The sequence below is a fragment of the Panthera uncia genome, chromosome E1, assembly GCF_023721935.1.
Source record: "Panthera uncia isolate 11264 chromosome E1, Puncia_PCG_1.0, whole genome shotgun sequence".
Classification (NCBI taxonomy): Eukaryota; Metazoa; Chordata; class Mammalia; order Carnivora; family Felidae; genus Panthera; species Panthera uncia.
Genome location: NC_064814.1, coordinates 10,963,150 through 10,983,409, shown reverse-complemented (window position 1 = coordinate 10,983,409; position 20,260 = coordinate 10,963,150). Strand labels below are relative to the sequence as shown.

General features: G+C 45.0%; 1 protein-coding gene and 1 long non-coding RNA gene across 2 annotated transcripts in view; one reads left to right on the top strand and one right to left on the bottom strand.

Moving 5' to 3' along the window:
- Window positions 1-13,800: 13,800 nt before the first annotated feature.
- On the top strand, window positions 13,801-19,144 carry KRT40 (keratin 40). The gene is made up of 7 exons (XM_049636025.1): window positions 13,801-14,247; window positions 14,955-15,037; window positions 15,302-15,458; window positions 16,308-16,469; window positions 16,549-16,674; window positions 18,009-18,229; window positions 18,748-19,144. Exons 1-7 carry the CDS (start codon window positions 13,801-13,803, stop codon window positions 18,845-18,847), a joined length of 1,296 nt encoding a protein of 431 aa, XP_049491982.1. The 3' UTR covers window positions 18,848-19,144.
- The window catches only part of LOC125926522 (uncharacterized), a 151,857-nt gene continuing 145,637 nt past the window's right edge, over window positions 14,041-20,260 (bottom strand). Inside the window, exons 6-8 of the long non-coding RNA XR_007459112.1 lie at window positions 16,274-16,537; window positions 15,194-15,437; window positions 14,041-14,127 (exon numbers count right to left, since the gene is read on the bottom strand). This is a non-coding gene — a long non-coding RNA (uncharacterized LOC125926522). The remainder of the gene's footprint in view (window positions 14,128-15,193; window positions 15,438-16,273; window positions 16,538-20,260) is intronic.

Here is a 20,260-nt window from a genome sequence, read left to right as displayed (position 1 = left end):
AATGAAATCTTCCCATTGTAGTAACATGGATGAACTTCGAGGGCATTATGCTAAGTAAAAAAAAAAAAATCAGATGGAGAAAGACAAATACCATATGATCTGTCATATGTGGAATCAAAAACAAATAAATAAATAAAACCAAGTTCATAGTTATGGAGAACAGATTCGTTCCCAAAGGTAGGGAGGTGGTGTTGCATCCACACGACTCCTGAAACAGAATGCTACGGGCACCAGTGACAGTCACAACAAAGTTTATTACAATGAGAGGCAAGGCCGACCGATTGGGACCAACACTCTTGATAAGAGTGCGGCCCCGAACAGCCGGGGTACAGAGTTTTTATAACCGATCACATCGTTTTATCATCACCTGGGAACAGAACAAAGAAACAATTTCCAGATGAGTTAGAAACAGTTGCCTAATGAGGTGTTTACTTTAGACTTTCTGCCTCTAAGTTGCAACCAGTGGATCTCCTTGACCCTGCCTCTGATGCTCTTTTCTTTGAACTTTTGCTTCCTTAATTGGTGAAGCCTAATTTACAAGAGTATGAGGCGTAATTTATAAGAGTAAAGCAAGGCTGTTATCTCTTAACCTTCAATGTCAACACAAAGCTGTTATTTTTCAAGCTAAGCATTAGCCCTACACTACAATTTAACCCTTACATTTCCCCCTTTTCTTGTCAGTGAATCAATCCCTTGATTCATCATTAGGAACTAAGGGGATATAAGTGGACCTGATCATCATAATTTTTATTTCACTAACTCGCTTCTTGACATATTGTACTAACCAATTGATAATGCACGGGCCAATAGTTAACCCGAGAAGTAACAATAGCAGTGGCCCAGCTACGGCTGTAAGCAATGATGTGAGCCAGGGGGACCAAGAGAATAAACTCTGATACCAATTATTGCTGGCTTCCCTGGCACGTTCCCTGGCCCTAAGATTATCCCTGACCAAACTGAGAGTGTCTCGGATTACTCCGGAATTGTTCGCATAAAAACAGCATGTTTCTCCGAGGGCCATGCAGAGGCCCCCCTCCTTCATGAAGAGTAAATCAAGCCCTCTTCTGTTTTGTAATACAACCTCAGCTAAAGAGTCTACTTGGTGTTCTAGCCGAGAAATTGAAGTTTCCAAGTAGCCTAGGTCTCGGTCCACTTGCTTGCTTACAGTTTTGAAATTTTGGTCCCCCACAATGAGTCCAGCAGTTCCAATAGCTGTGGATCCTGCAATTCCCAGTCCCACTAGGAGTGGAATGAGGACTGGTGCTGCCCTTTTTACCCTGGAATGTCCTTCAAATAGACGTAAGTGTTCTCTCCCTGCTTCTCCGCTATATAGGTATATTTGTGGGAGAATATGAACTAGGATACAAATCTCTTGGGTGCCGACCCCAAAGTATGCGGCTGCAATGCAGGGGGTAATTCCTGATGAGCAAGCAAACCAGGCTCCAGTAAGGGCTCGGTATGCTATATTTTGGGCGCTATCAGTATCTGAACTACTTGGAATATACACTTCTGCACAAGAGTTTTTGTAAGGGGAGTTCTGCCAATTATATTCTTGGGACACTATACACCAACCCTGCCCTTGGAGGTCTCCTAGGGTTAAAATTGGTCGTGAACCCCAAGGGCACAATGTCGTGCTTGGATTTAGCAATTTCACAACATGCTTTTCTATGTCTTGTCCAATGCTAGCATTTGTAGCCACTCCCACATAATATGGAGGTTTAGGGTTTAAGCACAGCCAACAATCTTGTACAATCTCGGTGTGAGATGAATTTAGCCAAGCATACATAGAATCTACTACATCTAGCCAATGCGTCTCAGGGGAGAACGGGTTCTGGATATGACCTGTAGTTGGTAATTCCAACTTTGTGGGGGCACCCGATTGCGGGGTAGGTTGGGAAGGGACAGTCGGAAAGAGTGGGGGGTGTAAAATCATATCCTTGTTTGGCCCTACCGGATTGGGTGGAGTTTTTCTTTTAACCCGTTGTATAGTAAAGGAAATGCCCTTGTCAACTCCTGGAGCATACATCCTGAGACCCCAAGTGTGTCCAGTGTCCCAGGAAGAGGAAAAGGTACTGGAACTAGAAACCTTTTTTAAACATATTTTTGTTGGGTTACATTTTCCTTGAGTCTTACATTTGGGATCTGGAGTTCTAAGGAGGGTGATTAAGGGATCATGGCCCTGTCCTGCCAGCCAGGGGGCCAGCGTTTCACAACCCCATTTTGCACAATGGTATTGGCCTTTTCCTTCACATTCGACCTTTCTATTTGCAGGGCAACTGTATAACCCTGGTATGTTAGCCAATTTTTGTTCTTGATCCCTGTGTCCACATCCATAGGTAACCATATAGGGGTTTTCAGGGACCGGAGGAGCCAAGCCCGTTGGCTGTTTATAATTAGTAACTAGAGTCCCCCATGAGTCCCCCACCAAGTCGCATAAATCAAACAAAAAACAAGGCACAGTGGAAGAGGTATTAGATGCTATCACCTTTCCCATGACAGTGTCCCTGAGTTCCCATTGGTATGGCCAAAAAGATAGGGGATGCAATTCCATACAGTCCCCCACACTTATCACCATACAAACCCAGAAAATTATTATTCCCGCATCAGTCTTAGCTTTAAAGGATCTTCTGGATGCCTTTGAACCTTCCATTGCTCTTTGTTATCTGGTTCTGCATCAGTCTGGGTTGTTCCCACCTTCACGCAGTTTTTCTTAACCTGAGAGTGATGAATCCAGGTTCGGACACCATCTACCTTCACGGCCGTGGGTGTAGTCAGAATCACGGTGTGTGGTCCTTTCCAGCGCGGCTCCAGGGTTTTAGGCTCGTGCCTTTTGACCCAGACTAAGTCTCCTGGTTGAAAGGGGTGGGGAAGAACAGGAGGATGAGTGAAGGCTTCTCTCAAGGCCCTGGTTATTTCCTTCTGTACATGTTGCAGGGCCATGAGCGAAGCCAGCAAATGGTCCTGTTCCAACTGTTCCATTACATCGTCTCCTAGCCTCGGCAGGATAGGTGGAGGTCTGCCGAATAAAATTTCATAAGGGGAAAATCCCTTGACAAATGGAGTACAACGCGCTCGCAAAAGGGCAAAAGGCAGGACATCAACCCAATTTTCGCCTGTCTCAAGGGACAATTTGGTTAAGGTCTCTTTTAGGGTCCTATTCATCCTTTCTACTTGACCCGAGCTCTGGGGTCTATATGCACAGTGTAATTTCCAATCTATTCCCAATGCCTGGGCCAGACCCTGGGACACCTGCGCCGTGAAGGCCAGGCCATTGTCCGATCCTATGCTCAGAGGCAGCCCGAATCTAGGGATTATTTCATTTAATAATTTCTTAACTGTCGCCTGAGCCGTTTCTGATTTAGTGGGGAATGCCTCGACCCACCCGGAGAAGGTGTCTACAAAAACAAGCAAATATTTATATCCGTATTTCCCTGGTTTAATCTCAGTAAAATCTACTTCCCAAAAGCGGCCTGGCTCAATTCCTCTATCTCTTTTAGCTTCTGAAACCTTCCTATTTGCACCCTGATTTACTTGGGCACAGCTTACACATCTTTCAACCACCTCTTCAATCTCTTTTCCCAGCCCTTGCGCCCTGAACTTTCTCCGCACTAATTCCGCCATCTTCGTTTTTCCCAGATGAGTCCCTTGGTGGAGCTGACCCACCATGCGCCGCCCGAGTGCCGCGGGTAAGAGGATCTTACCTTCAGGATCCTGAAACCACTTTTGTCCCGGCATCTTACTTCCCCCTTTTCTGGAAATCCACTCCAAATCTTTAGGAGTGTAACTGGGCTCCAGTGGAAGCAGGGGCTCTGTCAAGATCGGTAGCTCCAAGGCACTTTCACTTTTAGTTAGGGCAGCTTCTCGGGCTGCTGCATCAGCCAGGCAGTTTCCGACTGCCTCTAGGGAGTTGCCTTTTTGATGTCCCGGGCAGTGAATGATTGCCAGCCTCGCAGGTTCCCAGATGGCTGCTAGAAGATCTAAAATTTCAGCTTTATTTTTGATGGCCTTGCCTTCTGCTGTGAGGAGACCACGCTCTTGATAAATGGATCCATGTACATGCGCGGTTGCAAAAGCATAGCGTCTGTCCGTATAAATGTTAACTGACTTGTTTCTTCCAAGTTTTAGGGCTTTTGTTAGTGCGATGAGCTCTGCGCGTTGGGCTGAAGTTCCTGGGGGAAGGGTCTGTTGCCATAAAACTTCACGGTCTGTCGTCACCGCAGCACCGGCATACCTTTGCCCTTGAAACACAAAACTACTGCCGTCTGAAAACATGCTGATATCAGGGTCATGTAAAGGAATGTCCGTAAGATCAGAGCGGAGGGACGAGATCGTTGCCAAGGTTTCTGGGCAAGAGTGTAGAGGGGGATTCTGTCCTTCAGGCAGCAAAGTGGCTGGGTTTAAGGTTGTGGGAGCACAAAAACGTATTCGGGGCTGGTCAAGTAGCAATGCTTGATATTGGGTAATCCGAGCATTTGACAGCCATCGCTCTGGGGGAGCCCGCAGTAAAGTTTCCACTTCATGGGGCCCCGTGACAGACAATGCTTGCCCTAAGGTTAGTTTGTCTGCATCTTTAACTAGAAGCGCAGTGGCAGCAATTTGTCGAATGCATGGGGGCCACCCGGAAGCAACTGGATCCAGCCGTTTTGATAAATAAGCCACTGGTCGGCGCCAAGGTCCTAGGCGCTGTGTCAGAACTCCCTTGGCTACCCCCCCTTTTTCGGCTACAAACAAATGGAATGGCTTGGTGGGATCTGGTAGGGCCAAGGCTGGTGGGGTCATGAGAGCATCTCGTAAGGCTTGGAAGGCTTTGGTTTGAGTCTCTCCCCACATGAAGGATTCTGGAGACCCTTTGAGGGTGGCATACAAAGGGGCTGCCAGTTCAGCAAAGCCAGGTATCCATAGTCTGCAGTAGCCTGCCGCCCCAAGGAACTCGCGGACTTGTTTGCGAGTTTTAGGCTGAGGAATATCGAGTATGGCCCGAATTCTTTGTTCACCAAGGTAGCGCTTACCTTTTTTAAGGTTGTAACCTAGATAGGTCACTGCAGTACGACAGACCTGTGCTTTTCTGGCTGACACTCGGTACCCCAGTTTTTGTAGAAGACTCAAGAGTCCTTTGGTGGCATTCAGGCATTCTAAATGAGAAGGGGCCGCCAGCAAGATATCATCAACATATTGCAATAGAGTTACCTGTGGGTTGGAAATCCGAAATGGCTCTAAATCTTGGTGCAGGGCTTCATTAAAAAGAGTAGGAGAATTTTTAAATCCCTGGGGGAGTCGCGTCCAGGTGAGCTGTCCGGCTTTTCCCTCTTCAGGATCAGTCCATTCAAATGCAAATAGTGGCTGGCTTTGTGGGGCCAGCGGGATGGCAAAGAAGGCATCTTTTAAGTCCAGAACTGTATAATACACCTGAGAAGGGGGAAGCAGACTAAGGAGAGTATAAGGGTTGGGTACAGTGGGATGAATGTCCATTACCCTGGCGTTTACTGCTCTTAGGTCTTGAACTGGCCGGAAATCGGATGAATTAGGCTTCCGGACAGGAAGAAGCGGAGTATTCCATGGCGACTTGCATGGGATCAAAATGCCAGAGTCGCGCAAACGCTTGATGTGAATAGCGATTCCCCGCCTAGCCTCCCGGGACATGGGATATTGTTTTAGTCTTACCGGAAGTGCGGATGCCTTAAGTTCCACTATTATGGGAGCTTGATGAATTGCCAGCCCAGGTGGATTAGTTTCAGCCCATACCTGGGGAAAATCCGCCTGGAGGCTTTTAAGGAGGGGATCGACTGCATGAACATTTTCATTAGGCACTGGAGTGAGCAGGCCCTCTTCCCCAAGTGGCACAGTCACCATTACCGTTGTTGGGCCATCCTGGCCGACTTTAATATGCATACCCCCCCTTCAGTGAATTTCAAAGAAGCCGTTAGTTTATGCAGTAGGTCTCTACCTAGTAATCCAGGGTAGGGGCATTCAGGCATGATTAGGAAAGAATGTGTAACAGTTTTACGGCCTAAATCTACTTGTCGTTCAGTGGTCCATTTACAAGTCTGGGACCCAGTTGCTCCTTGCACCAGGGTTGCCCCTTGCCTGGTGGGGCCAGGATCTTGTTTTAAAACTGAAAAGTTTGCCCCAGTGTCCACCAAGAAGGTCTTAGGTTGGCCCCCTATATTAACAGTAACCAACGGCTCAGAAGGGGCCACCGAGCTGCGGCCCCGTCAGTCGAAATCGACTCCCATCACAGATACCTGGGGTGGCCCAGTTTTGCGTTGGGCTAAGTTGGGGCAATCCTTTTTCCAGTGTCCCTCTTGTTTGCAATATGCACACTGATTTTTTCCCAGTGACACTTTAACCCTTTGTTTATCTTTTTTCTTTTGTTCAGACCAGAATTCTTTGGGCGCTCTGGGTCCTCTTCCCTCACGGGCATCCAGGACGGCTGCCACCACCCTGCTTAATTTTTTTGTCTGTCTTTCTTCCTGAGAATCCCTATTGTTGAAAACCTTTTGGGCTATTTCAACTAACTCAGATAAAAATTTTTTCCTTCAAACCCATCTAATTTTTGTAACTTTTTCCGAATGTCTGGGGCTGCCTGTGAGACAAAAGCCAGATTTAATGCCCTTCTATTTTCAGGTGCCTCAGGGTCAATAGGGGTAAAGGTGCGGTACGCCTCCATGAGCCTTTCTAAGAAGGCCGAGGGGCTTTCCCCAGCTCCCTGAATTACTTCTGTTACCTTAGACATGTTTGTGGGCCGGCGGGCGGCCGCTCGGAGACCTCCCAGTAGAGTCTGGCGAAATAGGGTTAATGATTGCCTACCGTGAGGGGTGTTTGGGTCCCAATTCTCAGGATGCGAGGAAGGAAAAACTTCCTCCAGCACAGCAGGATCCACGGTGGGTTGCCCATTTGGCCCCATCACTAATTTCTGGGCCTCACGACGGATCTTATCTCGCTCCTCAGTGGTGAAGAGAACCTGCAAGAGCTGCTGGCAGTCATCCCAGGTTGGCTGATGGGTCACAAATATGGTTTCAAGAAGAGAAATTAATGTTTGGGGTTTCTCTGAGAACGAGGGGTTTTGAAGCTTCCAATTATAAAGGTCGCTAGTGGAGAAGGGTACATAAGTCATAAAGGGTCGGACTTCACCCTGCAGGGGTGGCCCTGGACGAAGGGGTAGGGCAGTGGGAGGGGGATGAAAGGGAGTCCCTGACCGGGTATGAGATGGGCTCAGGGGAGTGTCCTGACTCGGGCTTGCCTCCTGATCTGAAGCATCCTGACTTGTATTTTTTGAGCGAGAACTATAGGGCGGCGGGCGGTAAGTTTCTTCTTCTTCCTCTGGTGCAGGTGATAGAGGGGGCAGCCGCTTAGTCCCGTCAAGATTCTTATTTTGAGCTTCAGATGGGCTGCCTTTGAGTGGTAAAGCCTGTACTTTAGGGAGGCAAGGGGAAAGGGGAAGGAGAAGTTTTAACCAATCTGGAGGGTTTTCGATGAGGGTCCTCCATGCCCCAATATATGGGATTTGGTCTTCGTGCCTAGAAAAGACAATATCATGAACCTTATATATCAATGTAAGGTCAAAGTTCCCCTGTGGAGGCCATTCCACCTGAAAGCTGGTCCATTCCACCTCGCAGAGAGTTCGAAGGACTGGCTTCTTAACGTGGAGGCCGAAAACTGAGGCAGCTCTCCTATAGTCCTGGAAATGGGTTAGTATGAGACTCAGAGGGGCGGGGGTACTCTGATTTTGACCCATGACAAAGATAGGCAGAACTGACAAGGACGCACAGTCAACAGGAAGAAGACAATTAAGACACGAAGAAAACACAAATTTGAGATCTCTAGGCCAGTAGGCCGTGGCAGCCACCTGAAAATAGGATCCTTCTTGACAAAAACCAAACCAAATGGGGTCCACCAGCGTCCCGGTAGGATCCCTGACTCTGGGTCTATAGCCGCGTCCAGCAGACCCTCCTGAGTCATCCAAATGGCGCGCCCCAAGAATTCCTTACCTCTCCCAATCCCGAGCTTCTTCCCAGGGGTCAGCGGAGCAATCCGCAGAAAGGGCCCTGTTTCAGACCTTTAACTTTCTGGCGGAACAATCCGAGGAAAGGGCCCTGTTTCAGACCTTTAACTTTCCCGCGGAACAATCCAAGAAAGGGCCCTGTTTCAGACCTTTAACTTTCCCGGCCAATGCACCAAATGTTGCATCCACACGACTCCTGAAACAGAATGCTACGGGCACCAGTGACAGTCACAACAAAATTTATTACAATGAGAGGCAAGGCCGACCGATTGGGACCAACACTCTTGATAAGAGTGCGGCCCCGAACAGCCGGGGTACAGAGTTTTTATAACCGATCACATCGTTTTATCATCACCTGGGAACAGAACAAAGAAACAATTTCCAGATGAGTTAGAAACAGTTGCCTAATGAGGTGTTTACTTTAGACTTTCTGCCTCTAAGTTGCAACCAGTGGATCTCCTTGACCCTGCCTCTGATGCTCTTTTCTTTGAACTTTTGCTTCCTTAATTGGTGAAGCCTAATTTACAAGAGTATGAGGCATAATTTATAAGAGTAAAGCAAGGCTGTTATCTCTTAACCTTCAATGTCAACACAAAGCTGTTATTTTTCAAGCTAAGCATTAGCCCTACACTACAATTTAACCCTTACAGTGGGAAGTAGAAAAAAATGGGTGAACTGTTTTGTTTTGGTTCTTTAGTTTAAATAAATTGAGCTTTAAAAATAAATAAATCGGGGTGCCTGGTGTCTCAGTCAGTTAAGCGTCTGACTCTTGATTTCGGCTCAGGTTGTGATCTCACAGTTGTGAGATCAAGCCCTGTGTTGGATTCCACACTGAGCATGGAGCCTGCTTGGGATTCTCTCTCTCTCTCTCTCTCTCTCTCTCTCTCTCCCCCCTCCCTTTCCCCTGCTTGTGTTCTCTCTCTAAAATAAAACAATTAAATTAAATTAAATAATAAACCACTTTATAATATAAACAAAAATACTAAGTAAATACATTTTGAAGCTCTACTTCTATTCCATGACACAATGGTTCTCCTAAATATTTACCCAAAAGAAATGAAATATATATCCACAAAAATATATATACAAGAATATCTATGGGAGTTTTATTCATGACAGCCCCAAGTAAGAAATACTCCAAATGTTTGTCCAAAGGAGAAAGGACACATTGCAGCATATTCATACAATGAAATACTCCTCAGCAACTTTAAAAAAATAAAATACTGTACTTCTGGTACACGTGACAACAGGGATGAAATAAAAACTATGATGTTGAGCCAAAGAAACCAGATACAAAAAGGATGCACCCTGTGATTTTACTTATGAAACCCACAAATAGTGAATACCAATCTCTGGTAAAAGGAATCAGAGCGTTGTTTCCCTTTGGGAGGTGGGCACTGAGTGAAAAATGACACACGGAAACATTCTGGTATCCTGGAAATGTCAGATATCTTGACTGGGGTGAGGGTTACATAGGTACATGTGTTTGCCAAAACTGCATTTCAATAAATATAAATTTCATCTCAACTGAAAAAATTTGGAGGAACAAAAAGAATAGGTACTTAACAATTATGGAGTTATTGGGGACCAAGATGGATCAGCTGGAGACCTTACACTGCCATTAAATTTTACTACTTTTATAAAGTGAAAGATATGCAGGTTGTTTATGCCTTGACAATTCCATGTAGAAGTGACGTGTTACAGGAGTGCCTGGGTGGCTCAGTCCGTTGGGTGTCCGACTTCAGCTCAGGTCATGATCTCACAGTCGGTGAGTTCGAGCCCCGCGTTAGGCTCTGTGCTGACAGCTCAGAGCCTGGAGCCTGCTTCGGATTCTGTGTCTCCCTCTCTTTCTGCCCCTCCCCTGCTCATGCTCTGTCTCTCTTTGTCTCAAAAATAGATAAAAACATTAAAAAAAAAAAAAAAAAAGAAGAAGTGACGGGTTACTATTTTTCCCTACAGCAAGGACTAAGACTCAAAGGAGTTACAGGTCTAGATGAAGACAATACAGCTAGTTTAGTAACAACACTGGAACTGGAATAAAATGTAACCATTATGACCACCAGGACATTGCTCTTTGTCCTCTGCTAACCTTCCTTGCCCTTTAGCTTTCAATTGTTTTGTAAGCAATTATGTGTCAAAACAGAAACCTCTACTGAGCCAAAGGCTTATATTTTTAGCAAACATTTACTGAAGGCCTATTATATTATGTCCCAAGTGCTGAGGATAAGAAGAAGACAAATAAGATATACCTATCTTAAAAGAGACATTTTCTGGGGTGCCTGGATGGCTCAGTCAGTTGAGCATCTGACTTCGGCTCAGGTCATGATCTCACGGTGTTCTGTGGGTTCAAGCCCCAGGTTGGGCTTTGTGCTGACAGCTTCGGATTCTCCGTCTCCCTCTCTCTCTATTCCTCCCCCACTAGTGCTTGCTCTCTCTCTCTCTCTCTCTCTCTCTCCAAAATAAAATAAACATTAAAAAATATATATTCAAAAAAGAGACATTTTCCAAAAAGGGAAAAAAGACCAAGAAACATAAAAATACTGAAACCTTTAAAAGGGATGTAACACATGTCACAGTGGAGGTATGTGCAAATGCTGTGGGAAAAGCCCCATCTCAACATGAGGCAGTTGAGTGGCACTTCATCTGTCTTAACATGTGGGTTTGTGGGGGGCGGGGTACAGAAGAACAGTAGACCAAGGAAACACCACCTACAAAGCTTGAAGGAAGGTTGCAGTTTGGGGTTTGTGAGACAAATTATCAGGAAATTAGCCTAGAAGGGTAAATTGGCACCAGAGTGAAAGGGGTCGTATTTGTCAAGGCAGGAAGTTTGGATTTCAGAGGTGGAGACTGACAAAAAAATAGATCTGTATTTTACATCAGCAAGTGTGGCAGCAGTAAGTGGATGTTCTGAGGTAAGGTCATATTACAAGAAGAAACAATGATGCCATTGTATCATGACCTTTAATGGTATCTGTTTATTTTTCTCTATTCCCAATGTTCCCTTCTTTTGAGGATGATATGCCATAAAAATGAATTCTGGGCAATTTCAATATTCTAAGATGGGAACTAAGGCTATCGATTGTCATACAACAGTATCTAATTAATCAAGCCCCAAATAAATAGTCCTGCATGTTTGTGCTCTCTCTCTCTCTCTCTCTGTCTCTCTCTCTCTCTCTCTGTCTCTCTCTCTTTCTCTGTCTCTGTCTCTCTCTCTCTCTATATATATATATATCCCATAACCAGAAATCAACATTTTACAAATAGAAACTAGGTCAATATAAACTTATTTTTACTTGCAGTTACTTTATTTTTTCAAGTTTATTTGAGAGAGAGAGAGAGAGAGAGAGAGCATGAGCAGGGGAGGGGCAGAGAAAGACGCAGAGAGTGAGAATCCCAAGCAGGTTCTGTGTGGTCAGCACAGAGCCCGATGTGGGGCTCAAACTCATGAACCGTAAAATCATGACCTGAGCTGAAATCAAGAGTTGGACACTTAACCAGCTGAGCCACCCAGGGCACCCCCCTGCAGTTACTTTAAAAGAAAGGCACATTGCTGCATTTTAATTAACTGAAACCAATGACAGACAACCAAGACATGGGTTCTCTTCAAAGACATTTTTCCTTTGACTCATTAGGTTACTGTGGAAATCAGAATTTTCCTTCAGAGATCTGTATTTTTCAACTATGTTTTTGAATCCCTGCTCATGTCCTCTGCAGAACAGCATCATCATGCCATCAGCACTCTAAGAACGTTTAGCATTAAGTGTTGAAATGTAAAGAGAATCCCTAAAATCAAACCCAACTCTGCTCAATGAATAATAAACCCTAAGAGTCCATGACCATATCACCTTGAAGGTGTCCCATCTTATCTGATCTCAGAAGCTAAGCAATGTCGTGCCTGGTTAGTACTTGGATGGGAGAATAATATATCCTAAGACACTATTTAAATCCATCTATTTAAGATCTCTTGGTTTGTTTTTGGTTTTGGTCTTCCCATTATCAGCTACCTAGTGTTCACAGTTAGAAAAAAAATTAAGTTTATTTTGGATCATGAAAATTTTCACTTTGTCAGGACAGTGGGGTTTTTTCCTATGAAAATCTTAACGATTCTGGAGGCAATTTGCTCTGCACACCTTTGAAAATGAAATAAATGCCACAATTACGCCAAGCAAAGTGAAAGAGATTATGCTCCGTAACGGAGATGAAATTCAAGACAGAATCCAAAAAATCTCAAACCCCTATCCATCCGGTATTGCAGCAGAGGTTTCACCCAATGGAACCACTGATCTGGAACTCACATTATAAAATTTTATTCCTCTGTTCCAGTATTTTAAATTTTTATGAAATTGTGACCTTAAAAAATAAGTAAATAAGGGGCGCCTGGGTGGCTCAGTTGGCTAAGTGACTGACTTTGGCTCATGTCATGATCTCGAGACTCATGAGTTGGAGCCCTGTGTTGGGTTCTGTGCTGACAGCTCAGAGCCTGGAGCCTGCTTCAGATTCTGTGTCTCCCTCGCTCTCTCTGCCCCTCCCCCACTCATACTCTGTCTCTGTCTCTCAGAAATAAATAAAAGTTAAAAACTAAAAAAAAAAAAAAAAGAAAGGAAATAAGAGAAAACAGATTCCATCTCAGAAGTAAACCTTCTGTAGCTCCCTTGCCCCTATTCTGAAGTGTAACCAATGAGGGTTTAGTTTCCTAAGAGATTAAAAGATTGTAACTTAGAGATTTTATTTCACTCTTATTATAGATACAGGTAAAAAAAAGTATATCTCTCATCTAAAAATGAGTCATAGGAGGGACACCTGGGTGGCTCAGTCAGTTGGGCGTCCGACTTCGGCTCAGGTTATGATCTCGAGACTCGTGAGTTTGAGCCCCACATCGGGCTCTGCTGACAGCTCAGAGCCTAGAGTCTGCTTCCAATTCTGTGTCTCCTTCCCTCTCCCCCTCCCCCACTCACATTCTGTCTCTCTCTCTCAAAAATAAATATTTAAAAATTTTTTTAAATAAATAAAAATTAGGCATAGGAAATGTGGAGAAAGCAAGGAAATTTCCAGAAATCATAGATCACAACTCCAGATCTTGATAACCAATTTGTCTTTTGGCCTGGAGGGCACAGATCGTACCCATCTGTTACATAAAGTGACTTTTCAATGTGTACACAGGTAGACATGGTTCACACACACACACACACACACACACACACACACACACTTTAAACCCAGTACACACCTCACCCCTCCACCATCTGAGCACAGCAAGGCCATAAAAAGCGTTGAAAAGACTGCTAACTACAGGGAACATTTTTATGATGGTGGCACAAACAAATAAATGGCATTTAATGAGATGTAATATGAATTTTAAGAGGATACATAAACAATTTCCAGTGCCCAGGATCAAAATGTGTGGGAATATTGTTTTTGTTATTTGTAATGAGTTGTACCTATAATTACCGAGGGGCCACATTTTCTCCATCTTTCCAAAGTCTGCCAAACGGACAGCGCTTCCTAAGAAGATTTTATTCTGGACCAAGCATTTTATCCTATTGGCATATGGAAACAGTGTCCTTTTTTAGTAACCTGAAGTTATGCCTCTTTTATGAAGCATAAAACTCTTCCTCAGCAAACAAACAACCCTGATGAGTGTTCATATGACAACTGCCACCAACAGTGATAAAGAAAACATCCGGTCTGTTCCATAAATACCCATTTGGGGGACTGTATAAAAGTCTCAGGAGGGAAGGAGACCTCGGCAGCCAGTCAGCTGGAGTTTTGCAACTAGTCTCGGTTCTTCGCTCGATAGGATGACTTCGGACTGCTCCCCTACGTGCTGCTCCTCTGAATCCTGTGCCACAGCTTCCGACTGTGTGTTCGCTTCACCCTGTTCCATGGAAACCACTCACCTCCCCAGCGCCCAAGCCACCTCCAGAGGTCAGACCCCTAGCTTCCTTTCTGGGTCTCGCTTGGCAACCGGCTGTGTCACACCGTGCTACTTGGCTGGGAATGGTCACATTCCGTGCTTGGTGGGGAGCGGTGCTTGGTGTGAGGATGGGATGTTCAACAGCAACGAGAAGGAGACGATGCAGTTCCTGAACGACAGACTCGCCAACTACCTGGAGAAGGTGCGAGGCCTGGAGGAGATGAACGCGGAGCTGGAGTGCAGGATCCGAGAACAGTGTGAAGGGGAGGTCCCCCTGGTGTGCCCCGATTACCAGTCTTACTTCGACACCATTGAAGATCTCCAGCAAAAGGTCTGGTGTCTCATTGCCCTAATGTTCCACCCTTCCAATCTGGGATTTGCTCCATCTTTATACTAAAAGAGGCTGTTCTATGGAAGTACCCCCAGGGAAAGGGGACTTTTCAGGAGGTAATGTGACCCAGAGGAAAGGGTGGTGGGCCGAAATCAGGAAACGTCAGCATTAGCCCTGGGGATGCCAGTAATCCCTGATGGCCATAATAAGCTCTCTCATGTCCAGACTTTTACCTTCATCGTCCAGAGAGTAAGGAAAAACTGTATTACACCCAAAGTTAATTCTGTATGCAACACTGGATGTTTATATTTATATTTTAACATAGATATTGAAATGTCATCATTTTAATCACATAATTTCACCCTAGGAATCATTTTCTTACAGATGAATTTTTATTTTCATGGAGTGGGGATAGAGTCATAATACAAACCACTTATGGAGAAAAATCAGAGTTCAACTGTCAAGGAATATTGCAAAATGTCGTAGGCCATTGAAAAACTAACCTTTTTTATCTATTTCTTTTATAAATTGGTCCTGCTTGTCTCTTCATGAAGTGACATGGCTAATAAGAGAAGTAGGCTGAAAACTATTTTATACTTTCTTATAAAGACTTTTAAAAGATAAATAATGGCATAGTTGTTAAATGAATAGATATTTAGGTTTCTTTCAAAGGGCCATCTATTACACATAACGACCTTCCTTCCCAGATCTTGTGCACAAAGGCAGAGAATTCTAGACTTGCTGTTCAGCTTGACAACTGCAAACTGGCTGCCGATGACTTTAGGTCAAAGTAAGTTGAATGAACTTGAGAGTAACTTATGACTGCCTCTCTCTCACTCTCTCTCTCACTCTCTCTGTCTCTCACACACACACATGTGCGTGTGCACACACCACAAATATTCTCTCTATAAGCTTTTTTAAAGCTAAGAATGCTCACAAAACTCACATTTATTATTTGGGATGTGGCTTCCTTGAGTCCTCTTGTCACCCCCCAGCATCCCCAGCACTGTCTCCAGCCAAGTAAGCATTGGCTGTATCTCTTTTGCCGTGAAAGGTACGAGTCTGAACTGTCTCTTCGCCAGCTGCTGGAGACGGACATTGGCGGCCTGCGTGGGATCCTGGGTGAGTTGACTCTGTGCAAAGCCGATCTGGAGGCCCACGTGGAGTCTCTGAAGGACGATCTCCTTTGCCTTAAGAAAAACCACGAAGAGGTGAGGAAAGTGGCAAAAATGCTGAACAAATGTAGAAGGGACAAAGTCAGACTGATACAGTCCGTGCTGTGTACCTAAATCGAACTTGGGCAGATACCGCTCATGCTGGAACAAAAGTACTCAGGGCACTAATGCTGTTGGGCCTGATCATGGCAGCATGTCATGTCTCTGGATGTACATGTGAAATGGCCCTGGCCAGTGCCACATGGATGAACCAAACTGGCCACCTGTCATTGCTGTCTGGAGGGGGTAACTCCCACAAACAGCCTTCCTTGGAGGCTTTATGGCTCACCTAACTCTAACCTATAAGGTTTGAAAATCTGGATTATCGATAAACACAGGGTGTGAAGGCCATTTCAAAAAGGGGATAACATCTTATGCAATATTTGGGCCAAATTTTTAAAATATTCTGTACCTATAAACTTTTTAAAATCATAAAATATGAAGTATCTGATTATCTCACATCAATGAGGCTAAAAGGTGAAAAGCTGAAAGATGTAATATAGTATATTTCCCCTTTGAGCATTGGTTGATGATAATAATAGCATTTATTGAGACCTTCCTATGTGCCAAGGGCTTTCATAAGTGCTTTCTATAAACATTAACTCGTATCTCTCACAATAAGTCTCTGGGAAAGGTAAAATTATTATACCCATTTGCAGATGCAGACACTGAGCTACGAAAAGAGATTGCAACCCAAGCAACTGAATCTAAATCCCTCTAGATTTTTTACACTTTTACTCACTTATCCCCCAAAACAGAAATACGACACCCTTGGGATGTCAAAGTGAATCCCCCTCCCCCCCCCCACCCACCCTGTCACACTCTTGACTCCATTCCCCCATTCAGGAGGTCAACTTGCTTCGCAGACAGCTGGGTGACCGACTCAGCGTGGAGCTGGACACTGCCCCCACCGTCGACCTCAACAAGGTCCTGGATGAGATGCGCTGTCAGTATGAAACGGTGCTCGCCAACAACCGCAGAGACGTGGAAGAATGGTTTGCTGTTCAGGTCAGTTCCTGGAGCAGGAAGGTGACAGGCTTCCAGATGTCTGTCTTACTTGGGTCCTCTGATCACACCTGTGTTTCAGACAGAGGAGCTGAATCAGCAGCAGCTGTGCAGCACGGAGCAGCTGCAGGACTGCCAGACAGAGATCCTGGAACTGAAACGCACAGCCAACGCTCTGGAAATTGAGCTCCAAGCACAGCAAAGCCTGGTATGCCACTCACATACTGAGGAGTCAGGCCCCGAGATGCCATCCCCTCTTCCAAACCCCGAGGAGAGAGCCCCACAGTTCATGTGGCAGAAAGTCTCCATTTCCAACGTGCAAGGAGTATATTTCCTTGCCTTTCCTAAATACCGCTGTTTACCGAGCTAGAGGCAGAAGCGATAGGTCAACAGCTTGTACTGTCCCAACGGGATGCCCTGACCGTCCCTTCTGGGCTTGAGTGTGATCCTGCAGCACCTTCCAGAGACAGGGAGAGAGGGAAAGAGCAGGAGCAGAATGAGAACAGAACCTCTGAGCCAAAGGCACTCGAGCATTCCAGTGGTTTTGAAGCTCTTTTTTTTTAATCTTTATTTATTTCTGAGACAGAGAGAGACAGAGAATGAGTGGGGGAGGGGCAGAGAGAGAGGGAGACACAGAATCGGAAGCAGGCTCCAGGCTCTGAGCTGTCAGCACAGAGCCCGATGTGGGGCTCGAATTCACAAACCGTGAGATTGTGACCTGAGCCGAAGTCGGTCACTCAACCGACTGAGCCACCCAGGCGCCCCTGAAGCTCTTTTGATTCAGGCCAGGTTTCCAAGCTCACCATCATAGAAAACAATGGTATTCAAACTCTGCATTCTACCACTATCCTAAACTTTCCCAGGATCCACATCTCAACTGGACCCTTCACTGAACCCCTCCCCCCGACCCCCACCAAGCAACGAGGATACCGTGCACTGAAGATAACACTAGCCAGTTCCAGTCAAACACCCCTGTCCATGCCACGTTAGGCCCTATGGAGACTAGGTGAATGACAGCTGTGCATTCATCTTGCGAGAGCCTTACTTTATGGGATAAATCCCTTTACTAAGCCCATTATACAGATGAGGAAGACTGAGATTCAGATTAAGTTGCAGGGATCATGCAGTTTTTAAGAGGCAAAAGTGGAAGCTGGATCCAGCTGGTTCAATCCCAGAGCCTCTTAACTCTCACTATATGGCTCCTCCTGCCTCAAGTCGATACCCAACTTCAGTATACTGAAGGTTGCAGCGGGCTTGGTGGTGTTAGTAATAACTCTTACCTAGCTTTTAAAGTTTTTTTTTTTTTTTTCGGGAACTCTTCAAAATCCTTTACACATATCACTCATTTAATCCTCACAACCCTCCTAGGAGATAGGTACTTTGCATTGCCCACTTGTTATAGAATAAAACTAAGGCTCAGAGAAGCTAAGTAATTTTCAGAATGTCACTAGGCTACACTAGGGTAGAGCAAGGCTTTGGAAACAGGCACTCTGATCCCAGGGATTATGTTATACAGCCCTCCTGAGTACACTTCTTCTGCAGACAGAATCTCTGGAATGCACTGTGGCGGAGACTGAGGACCAGTACAGCGCGCAGCTGGCCCAGATGCAGTGCCTGATCGATAACGTGGAGAACCAGCTGGCAGAGATCCGCTGTGACCTGGAGCGGCAGAACCAGGAGTACGAGGTGTTGCTGGACACAAAGGCCCGGCTGGAGTGTGAGATCAACACGTACCGGGGTCTCCTTGAGAGTGAGGACAGCAGGCAAGTTCCACACGTTTATTCTCAAAATCCCCCAAGTCACAAAGAGGCTCTTGTAGGAGAATCCTGTTTCCCCAAGATCTGCCCAAGGTCAAACCTCTCTAATGTGTTAAAGGATCTCCTTACAAGAGTAAAAAAAAAAAACAAACAAACAAACAAAAAAACAACCATGACTGAGGCTAATCACACGATATTAGAAGTGTTCACAAAGTATTCTAAGTTCTAAAGCAGAATAAGTATCACACATAAAATTCCATGCTGGAGATCTCCCTTGGCTCCTGCCTCCCACCAAATGCATAAGAGGACATTTGCAAAGTGAAGTAAATACATATGGTTGTATTGAGCTGGCACCGCTGCAATGGGCATGAAGCGACAATGCTGGGTCCAGGCATAAAATAGGCTTAAGTCAAATGTTATTCTGCAAAGAGCGTTCAAAGAGTGGCAGATTTGGGCACGATCTTTTCTGAGTTGAAATGTTATCCAGCTTTCCCCTGTTGAACTTAGTTCAAATTTCTCCACAGGCTTCCCTGTCACCCATGTTCTACCACAAGCACGTCAGACAACACTTGTGAGCCATACTCCACGTATGTGATATGCACGCTCGAAAACTGCTGTGTGTGAATGCTAAACCCCCAGCGCGGCGGATGGAGGCTTCAAAGCCAGCAGTGTCCTGGAAAGGAGATGGGGGCTTCAGTCAGAGACATCCAAACTTGAAAGTCAAGAAGGGTTTTCCATCCTGGGGAGCCTGGGTGGCTCAGTCGGTTGAGTGTCCCACTCTTGGTTTTGGCTCAGGTCATGATCCCAGGGTCGTGGGATTGAGCCCAAGTCAATCTCTCTGCACTGAGCGTGGAGCCTGCTTGAGATTCTCTCTCTCTCCCTCTGCCCCTCTTCCCCTCTTGCTAATACTCTCTCTCTCTCTCTCTCAAATAAAATTTTAAAAAAGGGTTTCTATCCTGAACTTGTCCTCTAAACATCCTCAGTACATTTCTGCTTTATCATTTCCTCTCCTGCCAGCTTATTTGTGATATTCTAGGAGTCTATAAAGCTTTCTTGCTAATCTCCAAATAAAATGTGTTTCATTTTTTTTAGCATGGTAAATATAAACTTTGTGGCTTATTGCTGCAGATGTAATAACCATGTGATGCCAAGGTAATTGCTTAAACCCATGCCGACAGTTTGATTTTGCACAAACCAAAGCTGAAAATAGTTTTTTAACTCCTCAAATACAAACAGATTAACTAATCAATGCAAAATGTCATATATCTTGGAAGACAGTTGGAAATTTAGGAATAAATTTTATTTTACTTGTAATTACAAAAGTTGAAGATTCCATTTTTTTTTTCAATTTGGCACACAAAAGGGGAAAAAAATCAGTTATAATTCCACACCCGAAATATCCATTCTCAGTATTTTGGGAACTTACAGTTTTCTTTCTTACAATAGGTTTTTCCATATAGTGGTAATCATATTTACATATGCACATAGTTGAGTAACGTATTTTTTTACTATGTCATGTAAGCATTTCCAATCCTAATAAACATATAAGATTGTCTTGTGACCATTATGTTAGCAGCTGCATAAAATACCATAAGGTACATAGGTCTGTTATTGAACACTGGGGTATAAGAATAATTATTCACAGGGGTGCCTGGGTGGCTCAGTCGGTGGAGCGTCCGACTTCGGCTCAGGTCATGATCTCACTGTTCATGAGTTCGAGCCCCGCGTCAGGCTCTGTGCTGACAGCTCAGATCCTGGAGCCTGCTTCGGATTCTGTGTCTCCCTTTCTTTCTGCTCCTCCCCATCTTGCACTCTGTCTCTCTCTCTCTCAAAAATAAATAAACATTAAAATTAAAAAAAAAAAAGAAGAATTATTCACATACATTTAAAAAGCAAAACAGAGGGGCGCCCGGATGGCTCAGTACAGCTCAGAGCCTAGAGCCTGCTTCAGATTCTGTGTCTCCTTCTCTTCCTGCCCCTACCCCACTTGCGCGCGCTCTCTCTCTCTCTCTCTCTCTCTCAAAGATAAATAAACAT